A 24,372-nucleotide genomic window follows, 5' to 3' on the forward strand; every position below is an offset into this window, starting at 1 on the left:
AAATATTGCTTACTTTGTTTGTTTTCTAACTGAATATATATTTTTGTTTTCATTAATAGATTAGACAAAACACTATATTTCACATTTTATAACTATTAATTAAAGTGTGTTCTGAATATTTTTAAAGCTTATAAATATAGTCATTTTCCTACAAATAATCAAATCTACTTCAAATGTAAATAATGACTAATTTTTCAATAAATTCAGTTGAATTAGATATATGGTATAGAAAATTAAGAAAATAAAATATACTTTCAAATTAACGGCAGTCCTACTAGTGAAAAATCTGACCTCTTCTTGATTAAGTGTGTATTGGGAAATACATATTGATAATTTAAATAGTAAAGTCGGACAAAATGTGTGTATTGTGTAATAGAAGATAAATGAAAAATGAATTTGTTTGTATTTAATGCTAATTATGTACTTTTATATTTAATGGATGATAAAAATTGTTTCTAAAAATATTACCTGTATTTTTTTTTAATAATTTGTTAGAGAAAATAGTAAAATATTTGATTGTTTAATTTGATTCCAAATTACTACTATATTGTATCGAATAGTATCATTGATAATTTTATTATCAATTAGAATATGAAGAAAAAATACATGGAACAACGTAATTCAATGAACAACACGTTCAGAAGTAATTATTCTCTTACACTCAATGTGTGTAGGTTCGATGCTCGGTCGTTCCTACAAAAGGACATATAAACAATCTCTACGGAATTTCAAAGATGATTCCTAGATCCAATTGAGTAATTGTAATACTTTTATATTAGCTTATACTTAATCAGTACAACTCCATCTGACTGATTAAAAAACATTTCAGAAATAAAAATCTCAAATAAATAATAAATTTGAAAAAATAAATAACTCAACTAAGATTTGTTCTAGATAAAAAACTCCCGTCATACTAAAAAGAGATAAGAGTATTCTAAAATTTTCTTGGCCGACAGGATGAGCTAAAGTTTATAAATTTATTTGAATAATGCTAGTATGATTTTAAAAGCCTAAAAAAGTCAACGTTAAAAAAAAGTTTCAAATTCCTTACAGGTTTAAAAGGGTTATTTTTTTTCCATGGTTAGAACTAGTATAACTATTTTTTACATTTAAATTGATATTTACGAATACAAAATGGATGAAATATTTAAAAAATTATCAAATTTAAACAATTTATATTTGAATTTATTTTGTCTGAGTTTCAAGTGACGTTATATAATACTAAGTTTAAAACAGAGGATATTTGCTAACTTAATGCTAAAATTCTATCATATATCAAATAAAAGATATACTTTAATATTTTCAAGTGTTAAAATTTATTTTTACACACACTTTTCGTCTTTGTTTTAACATCATTTTCGAGGAAAAAAAAAGGAATTTATCATAATATTAATATTTTATATTTCCTTATATGTTGGATAAAAAACTTTTATTTTATCTAAATCCATCCAAATTTTTTGAATATACATATGTATACATAAATATTTTTACATTTTATCTTTATCAATAAAAAAAATACAATCTTTGTAAGTATGTAATATGAAAATACTAGCAGTAATACACGGCATTACTCGGTATAATTTGTTAACACAAAGGTTTTCAACATATTTTACACAGCCAATCATTCAACCTCAAATATGGTCACAACCAAAAAAAGTGTAAAGTGAGCTAGCTTTGGATCATTTGTACTCTTTGGCTTATTATTTAGCTTGTAGAAGTAATTTTAAGATCTAGTAAATTTTACAAAATTGAAAATTTCATAACATAGCTAATTGCATTTCTCTGTAATATAAATTCTAATAATCGACTATTTTTGAGCCAACTTGCTCCAAAAAATATACAGTTCAAATAATATAATTAATTTATCAAGCATAAATATATGGTGCTTCAACATAAAAACCATCTTGAACAAGAAAAACGGAAAATGCAAATTATTTTTTTTACTTTATATACACATATAGGCCAATAGTTCATCATAGTTCATATTTAAAAATCAAGTATAAGGTTTATATTCAAACCTGTAGGATGAGTTAAGATATGAAAAAAAAAAAATAATTACAGATTACAACCTAAATTTAATAAATTTGTTGAAATAAATGGCAGATAATTTGTCAAAAATACAAATGTAATTCACACTCAATTTAGCGAAAAAATAATTCCAGCTTTCTTTTGTCTTGACAAGCCACAATATATATACATAAGGAATAGCTGGAGTTTTTGGCATTGCTTGCAGTTAGTTTTTAAACTATAACACAGAGTTTTTTAACACCTTCGATATCAATGTTCATCGCGTAGTCAATTGGATTTTTTTTACTTTTTTTGTAACTATGCCTAATTTTGCCCATGTTTTAATTTAAGCATTTATTTGATAGCTATAATTATTTTATGTAAAATTAAAAAAATATATATATATATAATTCACAAAATATAATTTGTAAAACTCAAAATCATTATTAAAAATTGAAATCATAGATTCTAAAGACCTTATTTTAAAGCAAACTTCTCAGTACTTCTGTCTTGAATTAAGATATACAGTGTGTCCCTATGAATTATGAACGAATTTTACCAAGCTCAACTTTATCAAAATTCTAAAATAGTACAAGTTGTAAGACAATAACACTTTTTCCAAAGTTTCATTAACAATTCCCAGGCACAAGCTGAATAAAGCCTTTTTACATTGAAATCTTTATCATCCAACATATAACTGATTAAGATTTATTTTTGTGAAATGTGACGCACTGAGCTTTAGCAACACTCACTCCTTGCTACTCTGTTATTTCTTAGATAAAGTAGACACACAGTTCTAAAATACTAATTGCACGATCAAAAATGAGTTCTTCACAGACCAAGGGATACACAAATTTTACTTGATTAATTTGCATATATGAGGCCAGTTGTTGTAGGGATTATTTATTGATACAAACAATGTTAGAAGTATAGACAAATGATATTTTTCGAAGAACCTTTAATTGAAAGAATAAGTTGTATTTCAAAATATTACATTTATATTGTTTTTATTATAACTGAACATAAAATATATTTGTACATTTGCAATGCTTGAAGAAAAGTAAGTACTTTCGATATCGGTCTATAATTTTTCGTTTTTATGTGACATCATTTCCGAACTTTTAAAAAAAGAAAGAAATGATGTACACTATACGTGGATTACCAAATTTTCCTTATCTTTTAATCTTTTTATTCCATAGGACAATTTTAGAAAAAAAAAATTAAATACTTGTAAAAGGTTAAATAAATTTCTATCAAATTATATAAAATTTAATGTTATTTTTTGTATAAGTAAAGAGTTTGTAAAAGTTGAAACCTAAACATGACCACGTAGAGCAATACTTTTGTCCACACTATCCCTAATAATCGAAATTCGAAAATCAAACCACTCAAGTGTGCAATCCTTTTTCCCAAAATACAAAACGATACAATACTATCGGCATGTAGGACTGCATCCCATTTCGACTTTATGTTATTTAGTTAGATTATAAACACTGTAGATAATTTAATTTTAGAAAAATGGTTTAAATAATAAGCTTTTAGTGTCTACAGATTGCCCATTCTGTTCTACACATCACTACCATTATTTAACGAATCCAAATTTGATTCAAATTTTTCGAATTTGTTTGATGAAATTAGTCACTGATGTATAATAATTTTATTCGACTATTGCTAAAATGCTATTTTGTGCCATAGAAAACACAGATTTGACTAAATACTTCACATAAGTACCTAAATGCAGACCGATTCCGGATACTTACTTAACCCATATGTATATATTATTTGGGTAACATTTATAAAATTAACATCAATGTAGGGATACATGTATAAATAAAAATTATAAATCTAGAAACTGAATGAATTTAAAGATAACACTAATCAACAAAATTTCAACTTTGTTTTCCCCATGGATTAATATTTTTTTAATTTGAGAAAAAGGAATTATGACCTTTCTGCTTTTATATAATAACTATTGAGAAATTATTGTTTTTTAGATCCTTTTTTAAAATAGGAATTTATGGATGTCTTCACTGTAGAACAAACTATGATTTTATCATTTTGTTCAAAAATGTGAAATGTTTTAGACTTTAAAATTTAGAATTTCCATTTTTGTCATTGTTTGTACATAGAAAATTTTGCTCGGATTTGTAAATTTGATTTTTCATTCTCGAAATTTGTATTTATAAACTATATTTCATGCTTTTCTGTTTATTTAGGGAAATATAACACTGAATTACCTTGATGCTGTAAAAAAAATAATTTCTAATTATAAGGGTCATTTTCGTATTTATCGAGTTAAAATCCATCAAGGGCAAATGTTTGTTTATTAATGTAATCAGTCGTTAATTTTTTTTTTTAAAAATATACTTAAATTTGTAAGCTTAACAGTTATAAACCAAGAAAGGAGGGAGGAACAATTAGAACAAAACTAAATAAGTCTCCATCTTTAAAGATCAGTACATAAAAGTCCATCCAAATTTCTAACAACTCCTCCGGTCTCCTGGACCCCATTCCCTGTTTGAACATCTGCTGCAGAGAGGATAGCAACTTTTTGTTTTCTCTCTCCTTTAATTAGATTTTCATCCGATTTATTTGCATTGTTTCCGTTTCCTAGAGCTGGGGATTCTTCAGGTAAATAGTCTGTGGGCAAACGTTTCTTTTGTCGACGGTGTCTATATTCGGAACGATTTGCACTGCGAGTAGTTGTGAGCTCATAGTTCAATCCACGTGCTCGTCTTCTTTGACTATCTGTAGAGAAATATCGGGGCAGGAGTTCGTAAAACGCCTTACGAAAGTTATCTGAGAGGAATGCGTAGAGAATTGGATTGATACATCTAAAAAAAACATGTTTTTCAATCTTTTCAAGTAAATATTATAATCACATAAAGAATAAAAGACAACTCACCCATTTAGATAGGCTAACACATGGGCCAATATCTGAATAATGATGCGATGATAGTCTTCTGGTCCATTTGTTACGAATAAATCCAGAGCTTTTAGAATGAGCACAAGCTGAATTGGAGCCCAGCATACAGCAAAAACAACTATAACGATTAGAACAAGTTTTGTAACTCTTTTCTTGTTTCTTAGTGACTCTTTGCTTAAATTTGTGTGACCAATGGCTGGATTCCAAAGACGTTTGAGTAGCAACAAGTAAAGAATGCTTATAAGAGCCAAAGGGATTGCAAATCCAGCAACAAAAAAGGATATATAAAAACCTCTAATGGAATAATCCTCTGTTGAGAAACGACACCAGTATTTGTCCCTATCTGCGTCATCTGTGAAATAATCCTCTTTAAGAAAAGAAAAATAAGGTAATTGATTGTAAGTATTTAATGTATACATATATAAGATAAATAATAACAGGTTTGTTTCCCCCTATAAAGGTTTTATGTCACATGATTATTTTTTTTTGAAATATTCAAGGGATATCATATTAAAGGGAACTTTGCAGTCTACATGATTTAACAAGCTGGTCTTTATTTATAGATATTGCTCTTTTGGTATTCAATATGTAAATTGTATAAATGAGTCAATAAAGATGAACCATTAGGAAAATGAGTCTTTTTTATTTTGTTCTAGTTTGATAATAATTTATTATTATGAGTTTCCACTTTCATTATTTTCATGATAGATATGTATTTTTTATTTCTTTGTTATTTGATTTATCCCTGCTTATAAATGACTGTACGTTATTTAAAAAAACTACGTCATTCCTATTAAGATAAATAGATGTCAAAAGGCGTCAAACTTGAATTCAAAAATACCGGGTTTTCTAAGGACTTTGGCGCTCTCTCTTTGCCAAACACGGGCACTTAGGCAGTATATTTTTTTTTGTTATATAGCTTTTTTAAACATGCTCCAGTTTGAAAAACATGAAATCAATTGACAAATACATTGTTCCAAATAATTGGGAAGGGCAGGAAGCCTTCCTTGGAAACCAACGCCGGGAGTGACAACATAACAGTTGTTCGAACTCTTGTACTGAGTGACACATTGATTTGCAAGGTTAAAAAGGAATTTGAGGCTAAATCATACAAGATAAAAAGGACCCGATATTGACAAAAAATGCTATGAAAAGAGCTTAAAGTACTCCAAAAAGCTCCTCAACCGCCTCAAGTACCCATTTCATCGAAATATTCTTTCATTGTTCTTGGACGGGAATTTTTTGACAGGAACGAAATGTCAACAACCAGAACAACAGTTGGTAGACTTTCTATCGAAGAATGTCTCTGTCGTCATATAAACGAAGTTCCCATCTCACGTCATGGTGCTTGGGTGATTATATTCGAAAGCCACTTCATGCCTCCTGATGTATTCCCCCAAGGCCTCAGGATCAAAGGACTTACTAGAGACCGAGGTGAATCCCTAGATTGCCATGGTTGCCAATAGGAGGCTTTTCATATTGCAGGAGGACTTGGCTCAAAAAAAAAGGTATTAAATGGCTCTAAATTTTTTTGACGACATTGTCTCACAAGACTTTTGGCCTCCAGACTCGCCGAATCTGAATCTAATTGATTTTTTAGATGATTTTATTGAATAAAATAAATCAAAATCTAACAAACTTTCGAAATCTGGCTTTATTTTTAAATTTGATACCTGCTTGTAGAGAAAATTGCGTTTAAAAAATCAATTTCGCAGCACAGATAGTAACATTTCACGATTAAAGCCAATTTGCTTGACCATTTGTTGTTCTCCTGAATGATTTTTTCCAGATAAGTAATGATAATCTAGTGACAAAGTGAAAAACCCAAGTTTTTTCACAAATAAGTTTTTATTTCACCATTGCATATCAACTTGTTGAATAAAATTTTAAGAAATCCCATCCTTGCATTATTATTTTTTTTTTTTTTAGAATATTTAAACTTTCGATTTATCAAGAGGAAGTTAATAAGGATAAAACTTGATCATTTATCTTATTATACAATCAAAATGACTTTTTTGACAACAGGCGATGCTCTTTCAAAACTTATTTCTTGCAGTAATGCTTTTCTATAAGCAATTAACTTTCATTGTTACAAAACCCCCTATATCTCTTTAGCAATGAATGCCTGTTTTTGTGTTTAAAAATAAAGAGAAGATTTAAATAATTTCAAATTGACGTTTAAATAAATAGGTTAACATATATATCCCAAGGAATTTGAACCAGAAAAATCTTGAACCTATATGGTATGTGGATGAAATGGAAAGAACGTATATTCATGGTGATAAATATATAAGACATGACAAAATCACTTAAAAATCTCATTCGTAACTAGATATTTCCTTCTCCACTTGATGTGGTAGATTATATCTTTATTGAAATAAATATTTTTGTATCTTGTTGAGATAATTTGCTGATGATATAAAGGTAAAGGCCTTATCCCATCTTATGTAAATTTGAAGCTATTTATTCTATATATATGCTAATGACCTTCTATATAAGTAGTATTCATGAATAAGCAAGTTTATACTTACTTAAATTTTCTGAAAGTGTAGTGTTGGAATCCCTCAAATCTGCATTAGGTTTAATTTGCAAATGATGAGAAAACCAAATAGGGCTTGAAGCAGTTGAAATTATGATCCAAGTTGTGATTATGGCCATAACAGCATTTTCCACAGTGCGAAATGGTAAAGAAACGACCTGAAAAAGTAAATAATTAAATAATTTTATTAAAAAGAGTTGAAATTACTTTTTTATAAAAAAACATCATTTATAAGGGCCAATAAACTATCTTATATTATATTTATTTACTTTTTCTTTTTAACTACAAGCGCTAGGACATCTATTGATTTAACCTTTTAATACAATTTTGGCGTTTTATCATTTAATAATGACGTAAATTTGAGGTTTTTCGTTGGAAATATGACATCACTAGATCTGAAATTCTTTTTTCGTTTACTTTTTGTCTAGGGAGGGAGGTACCCACGGCAAAACTTAGCAAGTTAGATGGTTTCATCATTCAATAAAAAAATAATTCGCCACATAAAAACCATAGGTCATTGAATTTTTTTGTGTATTCCAAAGTTAGGATGCATTTAAGGCCAACTTTTACAACACAATTTTTTTAAGATCCTAAATACAAAATTATAACATAAAGCTGCATAATAATAGAATTTATAGACGGCTAAAAGATATATATGCTCGATGCATTATGAAAAATTATAAAATAATTTTTTTTTTTTTTTATATGATTCAAATAATTGAAGGTTTAAAAAAGTTAATAAAAAATATAGGACAAGTGAAGCCGTCGGGTTCGGTTAGTATATTATGAACTAATTAATCTACAAATTCCAAAAATTTGGTTTCTCATTTAAATTTTTTTTATACTTTATATAAAAGATAGTGAAATACGGTCTTGCCATTCTTTTTTGAGTACAATTACAAACAAAACTTTTCAATACCATTTTTCAACAGTGTGTGGAAAATGAAGTTTTTTTGGTTTTTACATAATTATTTTTAGCAAATTTTTATAAAAATAAATTGATGAACATATGGATTTTAAATATAAATATATATACCAATTGATTGAATACACTTAAATATACATATCATATCGACGTTGAATAGGGCATACCAGAGATAGTTGCTACATTTTTTTATTTTTGCCTCTATTATTTGCAGCTGGTTTGACTATATTTAACAAATTTTAACACAAAATACTATTAAAAGTTTTACCAATTTTTAATCTTTTTATGAATAACATTTGAATACGGCTCGTCAATTGTTGCAACTGTCTTTGTATTCAAGAATAGTTGCAGGAGATAAAAACAACATTTCATTTCAGTTTGAAATTTAAAAACAATATCTAAATAATATTCAATAACATTGACTATTTAAGTCTCTAAAATGACGGTTTACTAATGTTGAGCTTCAGTCTGAAAATCCTAGACCGGTCTATGAATTGTTGATACCGTCAGTTGTTTTTCAGTATGAAAATAAAAAAGAAACATAACATTTACAGGGTTACCTAACAATTTGAAGAATATTGAGAGAAGAGCAGCCTAGCTGTCATTATGTTTCATTAAACTAGCTGGAAACAGGTGTGAGATGAAGGAAATCAATTCAAGTCACACTCCGTATCAATCAAGGCATATGGAAGAATGATTCCGTTTTCAATCCTCAATACTGAGGATCTGAACACTGAGCCCCATAGGAACTTTCACTTAAAACTCCCCAGAACTCCTGAGCTTTACTCCCTTTATACATGAGCATGCCCCTTTTTGGTTACATTTTATATGTACAATTCATACATTTTTTCTCCTCAAAAATAATGATAGCAACTTTAGAATATAAAAAATACTGCTTCGGTTGGCAATAAAAGGACGAATTGAACGCTTTAAAATGCTATATATTTAGAGCCGGGTTTTTAAGTAGGCCAAGATGAAAAAAATGAAGGAGACCTCTCAAGGATGTAAGGAGGGTGAGGGCATAATTTAAAGAGGAATACAAAGTTCTTGTTATGTTTGGAGAAGAAAATAAAGAAGGACTCCATTAAGTCGGTAATTCACCAAACCAACAACTTCTATGTGGCTCCTAGGACCATCAGGAGAGCTTAAAAGTACAATTGGGGATTATTTTCTTTTACAAGTATCCCACGTCACCTTTGGACAGAGGGACATGAAAGCCAGGAGGCTCGAGAGGCGCAAAAAATCCTCACATGGATCAAGACAAATGGGTCAATACTGAAAAATCGAAGGAGTTTACCACACCAAATATCCAGCCCAAACAATGGTTCTTGGTGTTGTGACCTTCGATGGAAAGAAGATGCCTCCGTTCTTTTCAAGGCTGGACAGAAAATCGGCCAGAAGGCTAATTATAAGGTGCTTATGTACACCATCTTGCCATTGCTGAAGACTTACTATCTGGAGGGTACCTACGTGTGGACTCAGAACGGCACCTCATCTTATACGTCCGCCATGGTCCAAAAGTTCTGCACAAATAACATGGCTCGATTGTGGTCCAAAGAGATAAGGCCCCCTTCCTTCCAAAATTGAAACCTACTGGAGTCTTCTATATGTGAAACCAACAGGACCTCAAACCCAAATGTTGACCCACCGAAGTCCTCCATAGTGGTTGCATGGAATAACTTGTTAGATGAGTTTGTCGTCAACTCCCGCATGACCTTCAGGCAACGTGTAAAGGCTGTGATTGATAATGAAGGTGGTCATATTGAGGTAAAAAAGCTTTGCAAAAACCTTATTTACATGTTTTGTTAACATTATTTATTTAGCTATTATTGAAAATATAAAATTATGGATGCATTTCTAAATCGATTTCTCGAGTCCATGTTTTGCTGCCTTACCTTGTAGATCTTACAAATACAATAGAATGACTAGATAAAGTTCCCTCCATCGGACATTTAAGACAAGGATAAATAAAAATTAATCTTTTTTACGTCAAGCCTGCCTGGTTTGATGGAAAAAATATTGACTGATGTACATACTTTGTCTCTATGCATCTTCTTCACTACTTGAACAATTTTTTTATTTTCCAAAGCTGTTATTAATTAATTCTTGAAAAAAAAAAAAAAAGCAGGACATCTAATTTATTGTAAGTATCGCTTTGTCTTGTTTTTATATTTTGTTCTTTACCCATGTTAGATAAGCTTAAGGATTGTTCATTTTTTGTTTCCTTATACATGTTAATATGTATATAATTTTTTTGTCACAATTAAGAATATAGATAGGGCCATTGGGCTTTTAAAAAAAGAAGGGAGACATCATTTTAATATTAATAATCACTAGTGCAGGTGCTCATGAAGGACGAATAGTAACATTGAGAATGTGATAGAGAGTTATAAGTGTTTGTCCTTGTTGTTGACAGTGTCGTTGGCTTACATAATTCCCGTGGATATGGAAAATACCTTTAAGTTTTATTTCCTCATATTGAGTGAATGATTGCTGATAATGGTGATCAAATTAAATAATAGGATGATTTTAGATCTACCGGTTATTGAATAAAATTTACACCACCTTGTATGCTGTACTTCATTTTAATCTGGATGAAGACAAATGAACTCATACATAGTAGAAATCAAATAGACATGTATTCAATATTTATACACAGAACCTTTCTTTGTTATCTTGATTGCAATTGATGGCAATGAGAGCCTCTAAGCGGGACCAGAAGACCGCTCACACTTGTGAGATGTAGCTGTTGGTTATTTTCATCCTCTCCTTATTCACAGAGGATTTGATGTTGCAATGTTGCTATAGTGGGCTTGGCAAGATTTTGATTTCCCTTGCTACCAAATGATGTAGCTAAGTGGGTTGACATCCGTCTCTCGGGTTGATCAAAACTTAATTTAGAAGTAATTAAAAAAACTCCTACAACATTCTATATATAATTTTTGATGCTTCTGGATCAAGAATTGCCTCTATTCAAATCTCTGCAACTTCTCCCTAGCAGACTTGACTATCTTTGAAACGGTAAACTGGTCTAGGCATAAATTTTTCTTATAATTCTGTCATTGACATGCAGGATTAATTTGATTGGCCTCGCTTCAAAGACGATCTTGGAGGCTGGGCCCATCTTTCAGGCTCTTGCAAACGCCGTAGATGGTGTGACAGTTGACCCGTAACAATACAACGATGTCTAAGGTGTCATGGTCACCACTGATCAAACTTGCAATCTCCAATATTTTTGTTTCCAGCTTTGTTTGCAGTATTTTGTTGGAAATATAACAACATTTGCGTTTTACTAATTTGCTTACCTTTATGATTGAAGCTCTCTACACCTCTCGAAAATACAGTTATAGAGGTGGTAAGATACTTTATTACTACTCAGTATATATGTATATGGTTAATCATATTTTTTTTAAACTATTTTCTATACATATTGTAAAAAATACGTCTTTAAGTTTATCCGAATTTTAAGTGCATATTACAGGGACACCATAATAGATCCTTAAAACCAAAATAATGGTGCTTATACCTAAAAAACATTATGAATGTTTATAGTCCCATATTGTCATTTTTCCAATCATAATGTATTTTGATTAATTTTTTATCTCATTATTGGAGAAATAAAAATTGAATAACAATGATATCATTTTCAAATAATAAAAAAACACATTTTTCAAGTTGGCAACAACTTAAAAACATGTACACTACAAAGTGTTTAGTATTTAAAACCCTTGCTATATATGTAAGTCCCTATGGATTCAGAGTAAAATTGGGTAATTCCTGTTTAAATCATTGCAAGACACGGAGTGGGATTTGTATTTATTTCCTTTATCTCAAAGGTGCTCACAGCTAATATAATGAAATGCCATATTAGGTAACCTGCTCTTCTCCTAACCATTTTTCAAATTGTTAGGATTGTCATGTTGATTTTCAAGTGTTTTTAGCATACCTGCACTTAATATTACTTCCAAATTCAGTTATTGTTTAATTCAATACATGCAGAGTGCATACACAGTATTGTGAATTCAAATTATTTTATATTTGACAACCAAAAAACTAAGACATATGGAAAGTCTACGTTATATAATTTTTTTAAAAACCAATAAAGCTTCGTTTCTGAGATCTTTTCTGTATATATGTGTAGACTGTAGAATGTACACGCATGATAGATGTAGTAACCCACTTTTATACTATAAAAGCATACTTACGGGATAAACAACAGCCAAAAATCGGTCCAGAGACATGAGGATCAGAGTGTATATGCTGACGTATGAAGTAACATAGATCATATACTGTACTGCTTGACACCATGTTAATCTGAAATGGACATAATTAATGTTTAGATATTGCTTATAAATGTATTTTACATTTAAAATATATTAAAATTTATAATTTGGCTAACATTTATTAATATATTTCTTATTCAATTACATCACTCAGAATTACTCCAGTCTGTAACTGTTTTCATCATCTATAAAAAATATATTTTTCATAATTCTCATGATACTACTCTCCTCTTAATTATTTGATGTGTTTAAAAAATTCTCGAAATATATTTTTTGAGTTTATAATCATTAGCTCAATTTTTGGTGTAGCAAACGGTAGAACTATGCCTCATTGCCCTACGGACTCTTCTTAATTGTCCGTATTGTTTGTCGTTATGTCTTTAGGTCGATTTTTGGTGGAGTACCTGGCAAAAAGGGGATGTAGAACTATGAAATCATACTCCACAAAATACACGAACATCAATACAGAGAATAGGGAAGGGTCCATAAACAATAATGCATATTTATACTTTCACCGTTGCTCCACCAAAAATTAACCTTTTGTCTCTGACCTAAAATGAAGAGTTGTAGAAAATATATCCTAAAAACTGAAATCAACATTTTAGTTCTGACTATTTAGAGAGTGTTTTGGAGATGTCCAGCTTATCTTTCATGGCGTATACCTAAACGAGCTATATGTATATATGAAAAGAAGGAAATGAAAACAAGTTTTACTCCGTATCAAACAAGGATATAGGCAGAAATTACCTCAAATATACTCCAAGGCCAAAAAAGACTTACATTTTACACTCCAAGAAACTCTCACGTCACTCTCCGTCAGTTATGAGTACACACAAACGTGGATACACTTTATACTTAGATGTTCTTTCTTTAAGAATTAACAAATCTAAACAACTTTGGAAAGTAAAAACACTATTCAGGTTTCTAACAAAAAAAAAAAATAAAAAAACTCGCACACTAAAAAAAGGCTGAAGATTTACAAGTATAAGTATATTAGTAATATACTTTAATAATTGTGTTCCATACGAAAATCAATATCCTTAACGAACACACTTTTATTTATTTTAAATACTTTTTTGATTCACTTTTTCGAATTACCGACAATTATTTGTATATCAATATTCTTCTGGTTGTTGGCTTAAAAATATCAATTTGTATCCTGTTTTCCTGTTTCTGATTTTGTTTATGTTTGTTCCTCACACAAATATATAGATATGGGTAAAATTATAATAAATTTTCGGTCGATAAACAGATTTGACTAAAATTTAGTATGTGATTTTTTGAGAGTAGACTAGCTTGTAGAATGAACGTTTGGATCTCTAGCTCAATTCAACTCTGAGTTCTAAGGTCTTAAAGACTAAGAAATTAGTATTCTAATGAATTTTTTATAAGCAAAAAAAAAAAAAAAAAAAATAACAGAATAGTGGAAAATTCATGGAGTAATGAATAATGGTGGGATTTATAAAAATCGTCACTTTATTTGTAAATTAAAAAGACAAGGTAGTTACATTAATACATACAGGGTCCACGAAATGTCCTGTTAAACTAATTTTATATAATATAATTATATGTGATGTTAGGGGATATTATGTTTAAACTCTAGTTCGGTCGAAATTAGATCAAAATAACATTTCTGTTAACCCCTATACAAGCCAAAAAAGAGGCTATAATAAAGGAGTAACTGAAGTGAAAATTTCGACCAACCATCATGACGAACCTGAAGACCCTGGAGGTCAACCCCATACTAATTAAGTGAACCATTCAGATATACGAGGAGACTCCATCTATCAAGTAGAGACCACGCCCGGAGTCGTGACGTAAAGGATTGCTAGAAATCCCAGGAGGAACCTCACCAAGATGCCCAAGGATTTCAATATGGGTGCAACAACAATGAGAAACATTATCCAAGATGACTTTGCGATGTATCCCTACTAATTGAAGAAGAAACAGTATCTGTCAAGTAAAGTCCAGGCTAAAAGACTTAACAGAAGCTATGCCATTCTTCAGAAGCTGGGGGTGGAACGGCTCCCATCATTGTGCTCAGTCATGAGAAGATTTTCACTGCGGAATAGGCTTTTAACCCCTAAAGGATCGGATTATGGCCAAAAAAGTTGAACTGGGGGACCATGAAGTCAACAGAGTTCAGAAGGCACAGTCTGTGATGGTTTTGACGGCCGTGACTAAGACCGGAAAGTCCCCCTGGGTGCTTGTGCCGGTTTGAGTGAAGATAAATACCAAGAAGTACATCAGCACCATCGTGGAGGAAGGTTTTGTTCTAAGGGTCCGACATCACTTTGAGAATGAGCCTTAGACCTACCAACAGGATGGTGCCTCCTCCCACACATCCAAAGAGACACAGCAGTGATGAGAGGCCAATTTGAGTGGGATAAGACTGTCTAGTCCACTCCAGCCTCGACCTAAACGTCATAGATTACTCCTTGGGTACCAGAATTTGGACGACCTGAAGGCCAAACTTGTGGCTGCCTGGGACTCCATCCCCGTGGACATGGTGCGTGGAGTATGCAAGTCATTTCCAGAGAGACTTTGGGCTATGGTCAAGGCTAAGGGTAACCATTTCGAAGGAAAGTTATGGCACATGTTTTTGAAATTTGTGTCTACCTATGTCTATGATTATATGACAATTATGTAAACATTTATAGCATCAGTACTTTAATAGAATTTTTTGCAGACCCTGTATAAAATAGGGAGAAGTGATGTTCTCAATGAGTCAAACATTACAACATGCATGTTTCTAATAGGTATTAGGTGGTAGAATTGTATATTGGGACATTCTTCAATTTATCCGGACAATAGGGATGCCAAGAAACAGATTGTTCAAATATTGTCACAATATACCGGTTTAGAGGTTGATAGGTACATTTATCGTGGATGCAAAGGAGGAGAAACTGAGAAGAGCAAAGCAGTGGAGAAGAAGATATGGAATAGGCTGTGTTCCAATGAATGCTTATTAATTTATAACTGTGCTTCCAAATAAGTAATATAATAAATATCGTAGTACACTGAATAGTTTAATTTATTAATGGACCTGGGGAGTCTTGCTGATTGATAAATTAATTAATATCTTAACATTAATTAGGGGCTCAGCCTGGAATTAATATTGTCTTAATTTTTTTTTCGCCATTATCGTTATATTAAAATTTTAAAATATGGTAGCTGAATGTTATAAATTGGAAATTAAGGGAGCTGAAGCAGTTGACTATGATTTTTATTATATTACTTATTTTTAAACAGCAGTTTTATAATAATAAGTAATCATTGGACCTATCAGCTTCTAAGCTAGTATTTCATACAATGCATCTAAAAGCCTACTATACAAAACTGATATTAGACCAAGTACTTGTACTGGTAGTAAGTGACATAAACTTTTGAAAGCAAATAAATTGACTCCCCCCTCAAGAAAAAGAATACATGTTTTCTTTTATAAGAAAAAAAACCGACAATTATTTCTGTACCAGAATACTAAACTTAAGAGTTTTTGAAATTTTTTGTTGACAGGTCTCTATCCCAACTTTTGAATACTTAATCAGTGATTAAATATATTTAAAAAATCGGAACAACTCGAGTGGACTTAAAAATATGTTGAAAAAAATTAATGAATAGAGTAAATCTCTTAAGTTAATTGGTTATAAGTATAAAAAAGTCATTTTTATAGATCAAAGTTATAGGTAGTTAGACTCTAAAAGTAATTTGGAATGATGTAACACAAAACCGAATCCTTTATGTTCTAGCGATTTAATGATTACTCTGTACTATGAATCATCATTGTAATGTATCATATTATTTCAAGAAGAAAAACTCCTATTAGTGTATTTGGACACGTAGAAGATATTTTTAATTTGATTTTATAACAAGATCTCACAAATATATGCACAATCAATGTAATTGTTAGGAACACGCTCGTTAAAAACAAGTGATAGAAAATAACCAACTTTCTAAATATATAAAGTGGTTTTAAATAAGGCTTGGATTGTAAATAGCAGAAAGAGTGTGATTTTGATAGGTCGAAAGTGGCATACAAAATAAGTTAACAAATCAACTGCTCTATATTGTAATTTTTTTTTTTTTTTTTTTTTTTTTGTAGAAAAGGCTTAAAAAACCATAAGATATTTTTGTGTTGGTAATGGTTTTTAATTATAAACTACCGATAAAAATATATATTGAATATCTGATATACAAGGAAAACAATACTTATAAAAAAGTCAAAAACAAGTTATGTCATCGAAATAATGAAATGAAAATGTAGCGTGTCCTTGTATTTAAGATCAGAATTAAATTAAATGGGTGTCATCTTAGAATGATAGTTTCTTGTTTGATTATTTCATGTTTATTATTTAATAGAGATTTATTATTGTTAAACATAAAACTAAATTAGTATATTTTTTTTGGTAAAACATAATAACTTTTTTACATCAAAATATATAATAATTACTAACAAAGGATATTGATGCCTATTCCCTTATCAATTTTTTTATTGAAAATGTGGTTCAATTAATGGGTTTTTTAAAGGTACAAAATTTATAAAATACATAGTTGTAATAAAGTAAAATTTTTCATCAAATACTCTTAGTTATATCAGGTAGATAATTAATTGAATAATAAAAAACGTATAATCTGAATAACTTTTGATAACTATTTCATGGTGTCTTAATGTATTATTCCTTTCAGGCCACTTGAATTAAGGAAGTTCATATGCACATCAAGATTAGATGTTAAGAGGACTAGTATTTTGGAAATGAAATATTATGAAGGTGTCTATATAAAGTATGAATGTGGCATGTCTGAGGATTAAAAAAATAGTGTAATCTTTACTTTAAGTCTTTTTAAAACTCGCCATAAGCATTTTTTTATAAGTCGAAAGGCATTTCGGCATTTTTCTTAATAATAATAGGAACACATATTTTTTTTTTAAATATTGGAAGAACGATATATTTACTAATACAATAATTAAATATATCGAACACGGGTAAAAAAACAAAAATAAAATTTGTACAGAATGTGTACATTGTTTTTAATTTCTTGCTACATAATGTGCAGTTTACATTATTATCTTAGTCATTCCATTTATTAGTATAAATTGATGAGGTGACGAGTATGTAACGAATCCATTTTTGATTAGAAGAAGTTAAAGTATTTATGAGAAGTGCTATTAAACTGATATCGTACCTCAAGAGACTTATTCTTTACAACTCCTTGGTAACTAGTTCCACCTCTAAAATTTCTCCCAAACTTGTACTTTCCACCTTATTTGGTTAAGCTCATTTAAATTTAAATATGAGGTGGTGAAAAAGTATAGATGTAAACGGTCTCTCCAAGCTTTTGGGCACTGATACTGACATGGAAGAAATCCTTGTCGGTTGGTTTTGTAAAGAAAACACTTAATCTAAAATAACAGGGATAAAATTGTGAATAAAAGCTACGGTCATTTTTGTAAATTCATATAGTATTGAGTTTGCCGTCGTTTCGAGGCTTTTATTGCATGTAAAGGATTATATCTCTAACTAAAATATATTTAATATAATATTTAAATACATCCCAAATTGGTTTTGGGTTGTATTTTCTTGATTCCTTAAAAATCACGTTTTCGTCAATTTCAAGTTTTAGGTTCCCACTCTGTGTAAAAAACACATATAAAAAGGGTTTAAATTTATTGTAAAAGGTTTTAAAAATTATATTTTGTAAGAAATTACTTATTGGTATAAATAAAAAATAATTAATTGATTATTCAAGCTATTAATATTTTCATCTTTATTATTTATATAACAAATGCATATTATGATAAATTATGTCTATTAAAATATTTTTATTTTTATAATTTTTATTTTTTGATTAAGCTATTTTTTTTAAACAGAAATAGATACAAAATTACATAAAATTAATTGTTATCAGAATCTAAAGTTTCATACTGGATAGACTCTTTCTCTCCCGCCACATGTGCTAGAGTCGCTGTTAAAGGGGTTTTCTACATCAATAGAATTTCTAAATTTACAATGTAAATATATTTTAGAACAAACAATAGGAAAATTTATTTCTAAAAACTCTGCGATCAGACAATTATTACTTTAGAAGATCTTGAAAGTAGACGCCTCAACTCCAGTAAAAGGCTTTTTTTTCACATATCCCATCAGTCAAAAATCATAAAAAGTTTGTAATGCAATACAAAAAATATCCAATGGCCTAGTAATAATTATATAAAAAAAAATACAAACAAGTCAATGTAAGAATTTGAAATATTTTTTTTTGAATTAAAATGTAGAAGGAAAAGAAAATAGAAAAACCGGTAGATAAGTAATCAGATCAAGAAGTGAGGGTCTCAAGCGAGCTCTTTATAGACTTCTCGCTCGCTCTTTTCCTTTTCTCCAATATATCACTCAGTATATTATATGGTGTAGTATCAATCATTCTATGTTGATATGAATACGCGGGAATCTTGTTCCTTTATTTAATTATATAATATTAAGTAATAACACAGAAGTGCCATCCCGTCTCCCTCTGCCCTAGAGAATTCCCTGATCCGTCGGTAATACACGGTAATAATTCATCATTTTACTGTTATCTCTGACTCGGCAGAGACGGCTTCTGGGATCTCCACTGACTGGAGTACATACTCTTCCACCCTTGGTGGAATAGGCAGTATTTTATTTTTAACCCCATGCCTTGGACTTTAGAGATAATATATTCAATTTTTAGGTTCTGTTTGTACAAGCCAATCTGAAGGGCAAAGTTCTCGGCAGCCTTTTCATGCATAATACAATCCACAATTTCAACAACGGGAGCCACTTTTGAGCAAAAATAAAACAAATGGAATGAGGTCTCAATGTTTTCTTTACAAAAAGAGTACATTCTGGACTCAACCATTTGTTTTGACTTATTTGTAAATAAAGAAGAGGGGGCCAATTGGCATTTTATCAATATTTGATGGGAATCTGTTAAGAAGTTTGAAAATATTATTTTTGGGTGTAATACCTTTACCATTTCTTTCAGGTCCATTCTCTCCAATCTTCTCTTGGCGATAAGAGACGACACGCCGTTGTTATCACCGCTTATTGCAGATCTTATTCTGCTACTAAAGGGTGCTTCCACTGCTATGAAGAAGGGGGTTGAAGGCTCGAGGTTACTGGTTTTGTAACGGTACATAAAAAGCATTCTTAAATATAATTATACTGTCATAAATAATGATAAATTCAATAAAGAGTCGTGAACAAATATATGATTAATACAAACCAATCAGAAGTGATCCTAATCAATTCCACCTCTTGGCTCATCTTTTTGTCCACAGATCAACTCTGAACCTCCCCCTCCCCATAATAGTCCATAAGACACTAACACAAAACCTTCTCCACATAATAAAACCTTTCGCCTACTCTTAAAGATACTCCCAAGGTCTAATTGTACGAATAACACCCAAGAGTCAATATTCCCCCTCTTCTTACTTTAATGATATATAAGTAGTTCTTTATTATTAGAGAATAACTATAATTTCAAGATAAAAAGATAGACATGGCGTACATACAAAATTGTAAACCACATCCACAATTTAGGAAAATACCCTTCTAAATATACCAGAACACAATATGGCCCGTGTTTCATATTTAAAGTAACACAAATTTAAATTAAAATAGTTTAATATATTGAAGTGGGTGCTGTTATTGATGGAGATCCGTGATAAAGACGTAACTTGAGGTTTATATATTTTAAAATAGTTTTTTTATCGACGAAATTGAAGTAAAAGCTAACTCAGTGGTTGAAATTTTATTCCCACAGGATATGTCCGATGGATATCACAGCATAAATTCGAATATTAACAGAAGATTAGTTAACCAAATTATAAGCAACTATAAAGTTCGTGGAAATGTTGCTAGAAGGGCTGATTAGAGAAGAAATTTTTATATGTTTTGAATGAAATACCGAAGAGAGGCGCATTTTTAAAAACTTAAACTTTGATTCTGCGTCCCAAATTTTGACATCTTTCTCCTTCAACTTATTCTTTACTTCCTTTATTTCTTATTCATAGATTCCAAGTTAGATTTGTATGTCAGTATTTATTTCCTTTAGATGTTTTATCTCAGGAGAAATATCTATAATACAACATCTAATTATTATTGTCTAACGATAGAGTAACTAATGCAAAAAAAAAAAAAAAAAAAAAAAAAAAAAAAAAGGTTCCAAATAAGGAGTAAAGTATGTATGATCCTGAAACTGTGGAATCTTTTTTTACCTGAAATTCGAAACAAAAAAGTTGCTTGAGATTTCCTTAATTATTAAATTTTCTTAGTATCACATTGTTCTCCCGAATGAAAATGGGTTTGTTGGAGTTTTTAGTGAGCCTTGGAACTTAAAGTTTTCGATGTTTAAACAATGTTGGAATGATTTGAGAGTTGGAATTCCTTATTTCTTCAAAATATTTATAGCACAATCGAAAATTATTATATGGTTTCCAAAGATTTCATTTCATTTTTGCCTTCCAAGAAATTGTCCCTTGGAAATGAAAAAAGTTTCATCCCCTCAGCTCAAGAACGATTCTTATAATCCATGGTGTACGACAAGAGGGCATACTTGGGGTATTTTAACAAAATATATCGCCTTTGTAGAGTTCTTCACCTAAAATATAGTAATAAATTTTGAATGTTTTGGGCCATGACTCAAACACATGAGGAAGTCAGCTATCGTCAAAGCGGATAACCCGGTGACGTAACTCTACTAAAGGGCTCTGGTAGATAGAAAAGTTTGTTTTTAATTAAAAGAAAACATACATCACGTTATGTCATTATCACGCAACCCCATCAATAACAAAGCGTGCATCTACTTATTAAACTAATTTACTTTCAATATGAAACATTTGATTTTATTGGTATACCGAACAAGACCACTCCTTACAAAGAATAACTGATAAATATGGTTTTTATCATTTATTTTCTTCTAACTTAGGAAAAAAATTTACCACTGTTTACATACTCATAATATATACAATAATACAAAGTATTGAATAGTAAATTTAATGTATATTAAAATATATATATATTAAAAAAATAATAATTCGTAGTGGCATAAAATATCTTTCTTCTTATTTTAAGACTAATATGTTTACAAGGTACTAACTTTTCTTCCCCCTAAATAATATATAATATACAAAAATATAATTTATTAAAGTATTCTTAAATCTAAAATGTATATTTTTTTATTAAATAATTTATTTTTATACATTTATCAATTACAAATTTGATAATATATTGATTTTTTTTCCTTTCTTGATAAGCAGTAATACTTCAAATTAAAATATTAAGTAATATATAATCAAATTAAAATAAAATAAACTAAAACTTAAATACTCACAATTTACAATTTGCCTTAATAAATTTTGTTTTACTTAAGCTAAATAATACATTGATTCTAATCTCATGAAACATTAATTCCTAATCGTAGAAATTTAGCTGTAGTTGTTCTCACTGAAGGTTATTTATCTTATTCTATCTTTAATTTACAAAATTGGCAAAATTCGTTCAAAATACAAATGTAATCCGAAATTAATGAAAATAATTTTCTTTATTTTTTACAAGTCACAAAGGAGTATGGGTTATAACTGTATTCTTCATCTAATCATCTTTCATTTTAATTAATAATTTACTCTGATAAATATGTAAGAGTTGCCCCAAATTACAATTACAAGTCCCTTGTTACATTTTAAAAACATTTAAATTGAAAAATTTTATACGAGCCAAATTAAGTTGTACAAACCAAATGAAGATTCTAAACTATAGCTAACAGTTTTAAAAATTTCAGCTAATCATAAAAATTTGTATATTATGCCAAAATTGACCATATCCTTATAAAATTACGGGTTGTTTATTAATTGCAAAAAAAAAAAATGTCTAGTTTTCTCATTTTTTGTTCAATATTTCATTCGTACTGATGGATCTTATAGTTGTAAAAATATTAATTGAGTTTATTAATAGAAACCAAAGCATTTTTTTAGAACTATTACAACCGCACACTTATTTTTGGATAATTCGTGGAATAATGGCAAATATTATCCCTACTCAGTTGGGGGAAAATCATTCCAGCTTTGCTCTTTTGTTGTATGTCCACAGTTGTTAAAAATAAATATATTACAAAATATTTACTTGTGCTTTTGAAGACAAATATAAAAGGACTAAAATTACTTTCTTAACACATAGTAAAAAAATGTTTTTTCTCTCTACAAAATATACATAAGAAGACAATAGAATTAGTGATTGTGAATGCCTCTTTTCATACTTTGACAAACAAGACGTGATTGCTCCTTACAAATTGTTCCATTTCTTAAATAATCTTTAAATATAAATCATATTCTAGGAATATATCGGTCCTAAAATTTGGAAATCCGGTACTGTTCTAAATTTAAAGGACACATCCGACTTTGAAAAAAAAACCGTACCATAGTACAAGTTTTCTTATATGACGTGATAATCGATATTTAGTATCATAAGTCTATAATCTAGAAATTTCATTACCTAATTTAAAATTTAATTAGGTGTTTATAAATTATAATGACAAGACAATGTAATGTTTTAAAGGTATTTAAAGACATATTAAACTAATTCAAATGGAACTGAGATACTTTAGTATTGATAATATTTGTGAAATTTATGTCTTGTAGAAGGCGCTTTAAAATTTGGACTTTTTCAAGGATTTGATAACAGGTACAAGATGGGACTGGACTGGAAGTTGAGCAAGACCGATTTTAATTCTCATATATAGGACTGAAGACAACAGTTAAATTTTAAAACTTACCCAAAAGGCCATGAATTTAGTATATAATCGGTAGCCGTTGAAGGAACACAGAGTGTGATAAATAGAAAGTCCGCCACAGCCAAATTTAGAATTAAAACATTAGTGGTATTTCTCATTTGATGATTGGTTGCCACTACGAGGATTACTAGTACATTTCCAATGGTTCCTACAATGACGATGATGCTGAATACTAATGGTACAAATATCTGTATAAAAAAATAGAAAAAATAAATATTGAATCGGTAAAAAAATATAGAAAAATCAAAAAAATTTGAAAGTGGGCAAGTGTAAGAACTTTTATTTGATGAATGAGATTGATTAAGTACATGGTTTATTAAATGCTTGATTTGAATGTTTTTAGATAACAGTATATTATACTTAAGGAGATTTTATTCTTGTTCAGGCTTTGTTCAAGTGATACATTAAGAGCAATTTAATTATTGTTATTATGACAACAAAAAATGATTTTCCATAACCGTCTGTTACTCCTCTTCAAATCCTAAAGTGATTACTTCCCTGATGTACAAATGACCCGTTGGCAAAATCCATAATTTTAAATAAATTGGCTTAAATGATAGTTGCAAATGAAGATTTATTCTGCACCAGCGAAGAAATAGGACAAGAAAATTGAACATTCGAACGTGATGACAAAAGAGTAAATCTATGGGTCAGGATAGAAAGGGTTGACTCCTTGTTACTTCCCTTTCAATCCTAACGCAAGTACTTCCCTGGAATGTTTATCCACTCCTATATTAAAATGAATATTTCAACAATAAAGAAACTTTATTTGCCATTAGTACTTGTTACAAATTAGGATAATATAAGGATTAGTAAAAAAATAACCATAATATTATATTCCTTTCAATTTCTTATCTAAATTAGAAGTTGTAGAAAGGGTTATTCA

The 24,372-nt window shown here is 29.7% G+C and overlaps 1 protein-coding gene across 1 annotated transcript in view; it reads right to left on the reverse strand.

Moving 5' to 3' along the window:
• Positions 1–2,964: 2,964 nt before the first annotated feature.
• Positions 2,965–24,372, reverse strand: part of LOC121116773 (allatostatin-A receptor-like) — a 59,199-nt gene continuing 37,791 nt past the window's right edge. The window contains exons 3-7 of the mRNA XM_040711061.2: positions 23,469–23,674; positions 12,603–12,711; positions 7,465–7,630; positions 4,913–5,300; positions 2,965–4,841 (exon numbers count right to left, since the gene is read on the reverse strand). Coding sequence (XP_040566995.1) covers positions 4,454–4,841; positions 4,913–5,300; positions 7,465–7,630; positions 12,603–12,711; positions 23,469–23,674 — 1,257 coding nt within the window. The 3' untranslated portion in view covers positions 2,965–4,453. The remainder of the gene's footprint in view (positions 4,842–4,912; positions 5,301–7,464; positions 7,631–12,602; positions 12,712–23,468; positions 23,675–24,372) is intronic.

This window comes from Lepeophtheirus salmonis, chromosome 1, assembly GCF_016086655.4.
Source record: "Lepeophtheirus salmonis chromosome 1, UVic_Lsal_1.4, whole genome shotgun sequence".
Taxonomy (NCBI): domain Eukaryota; kingdom Metazoa; phylum Arthropoda; class Copepoda; order Siphonostomatoida; family Caligidae; genus Lepeophtheirus; species Lepeophtheirus salmonis.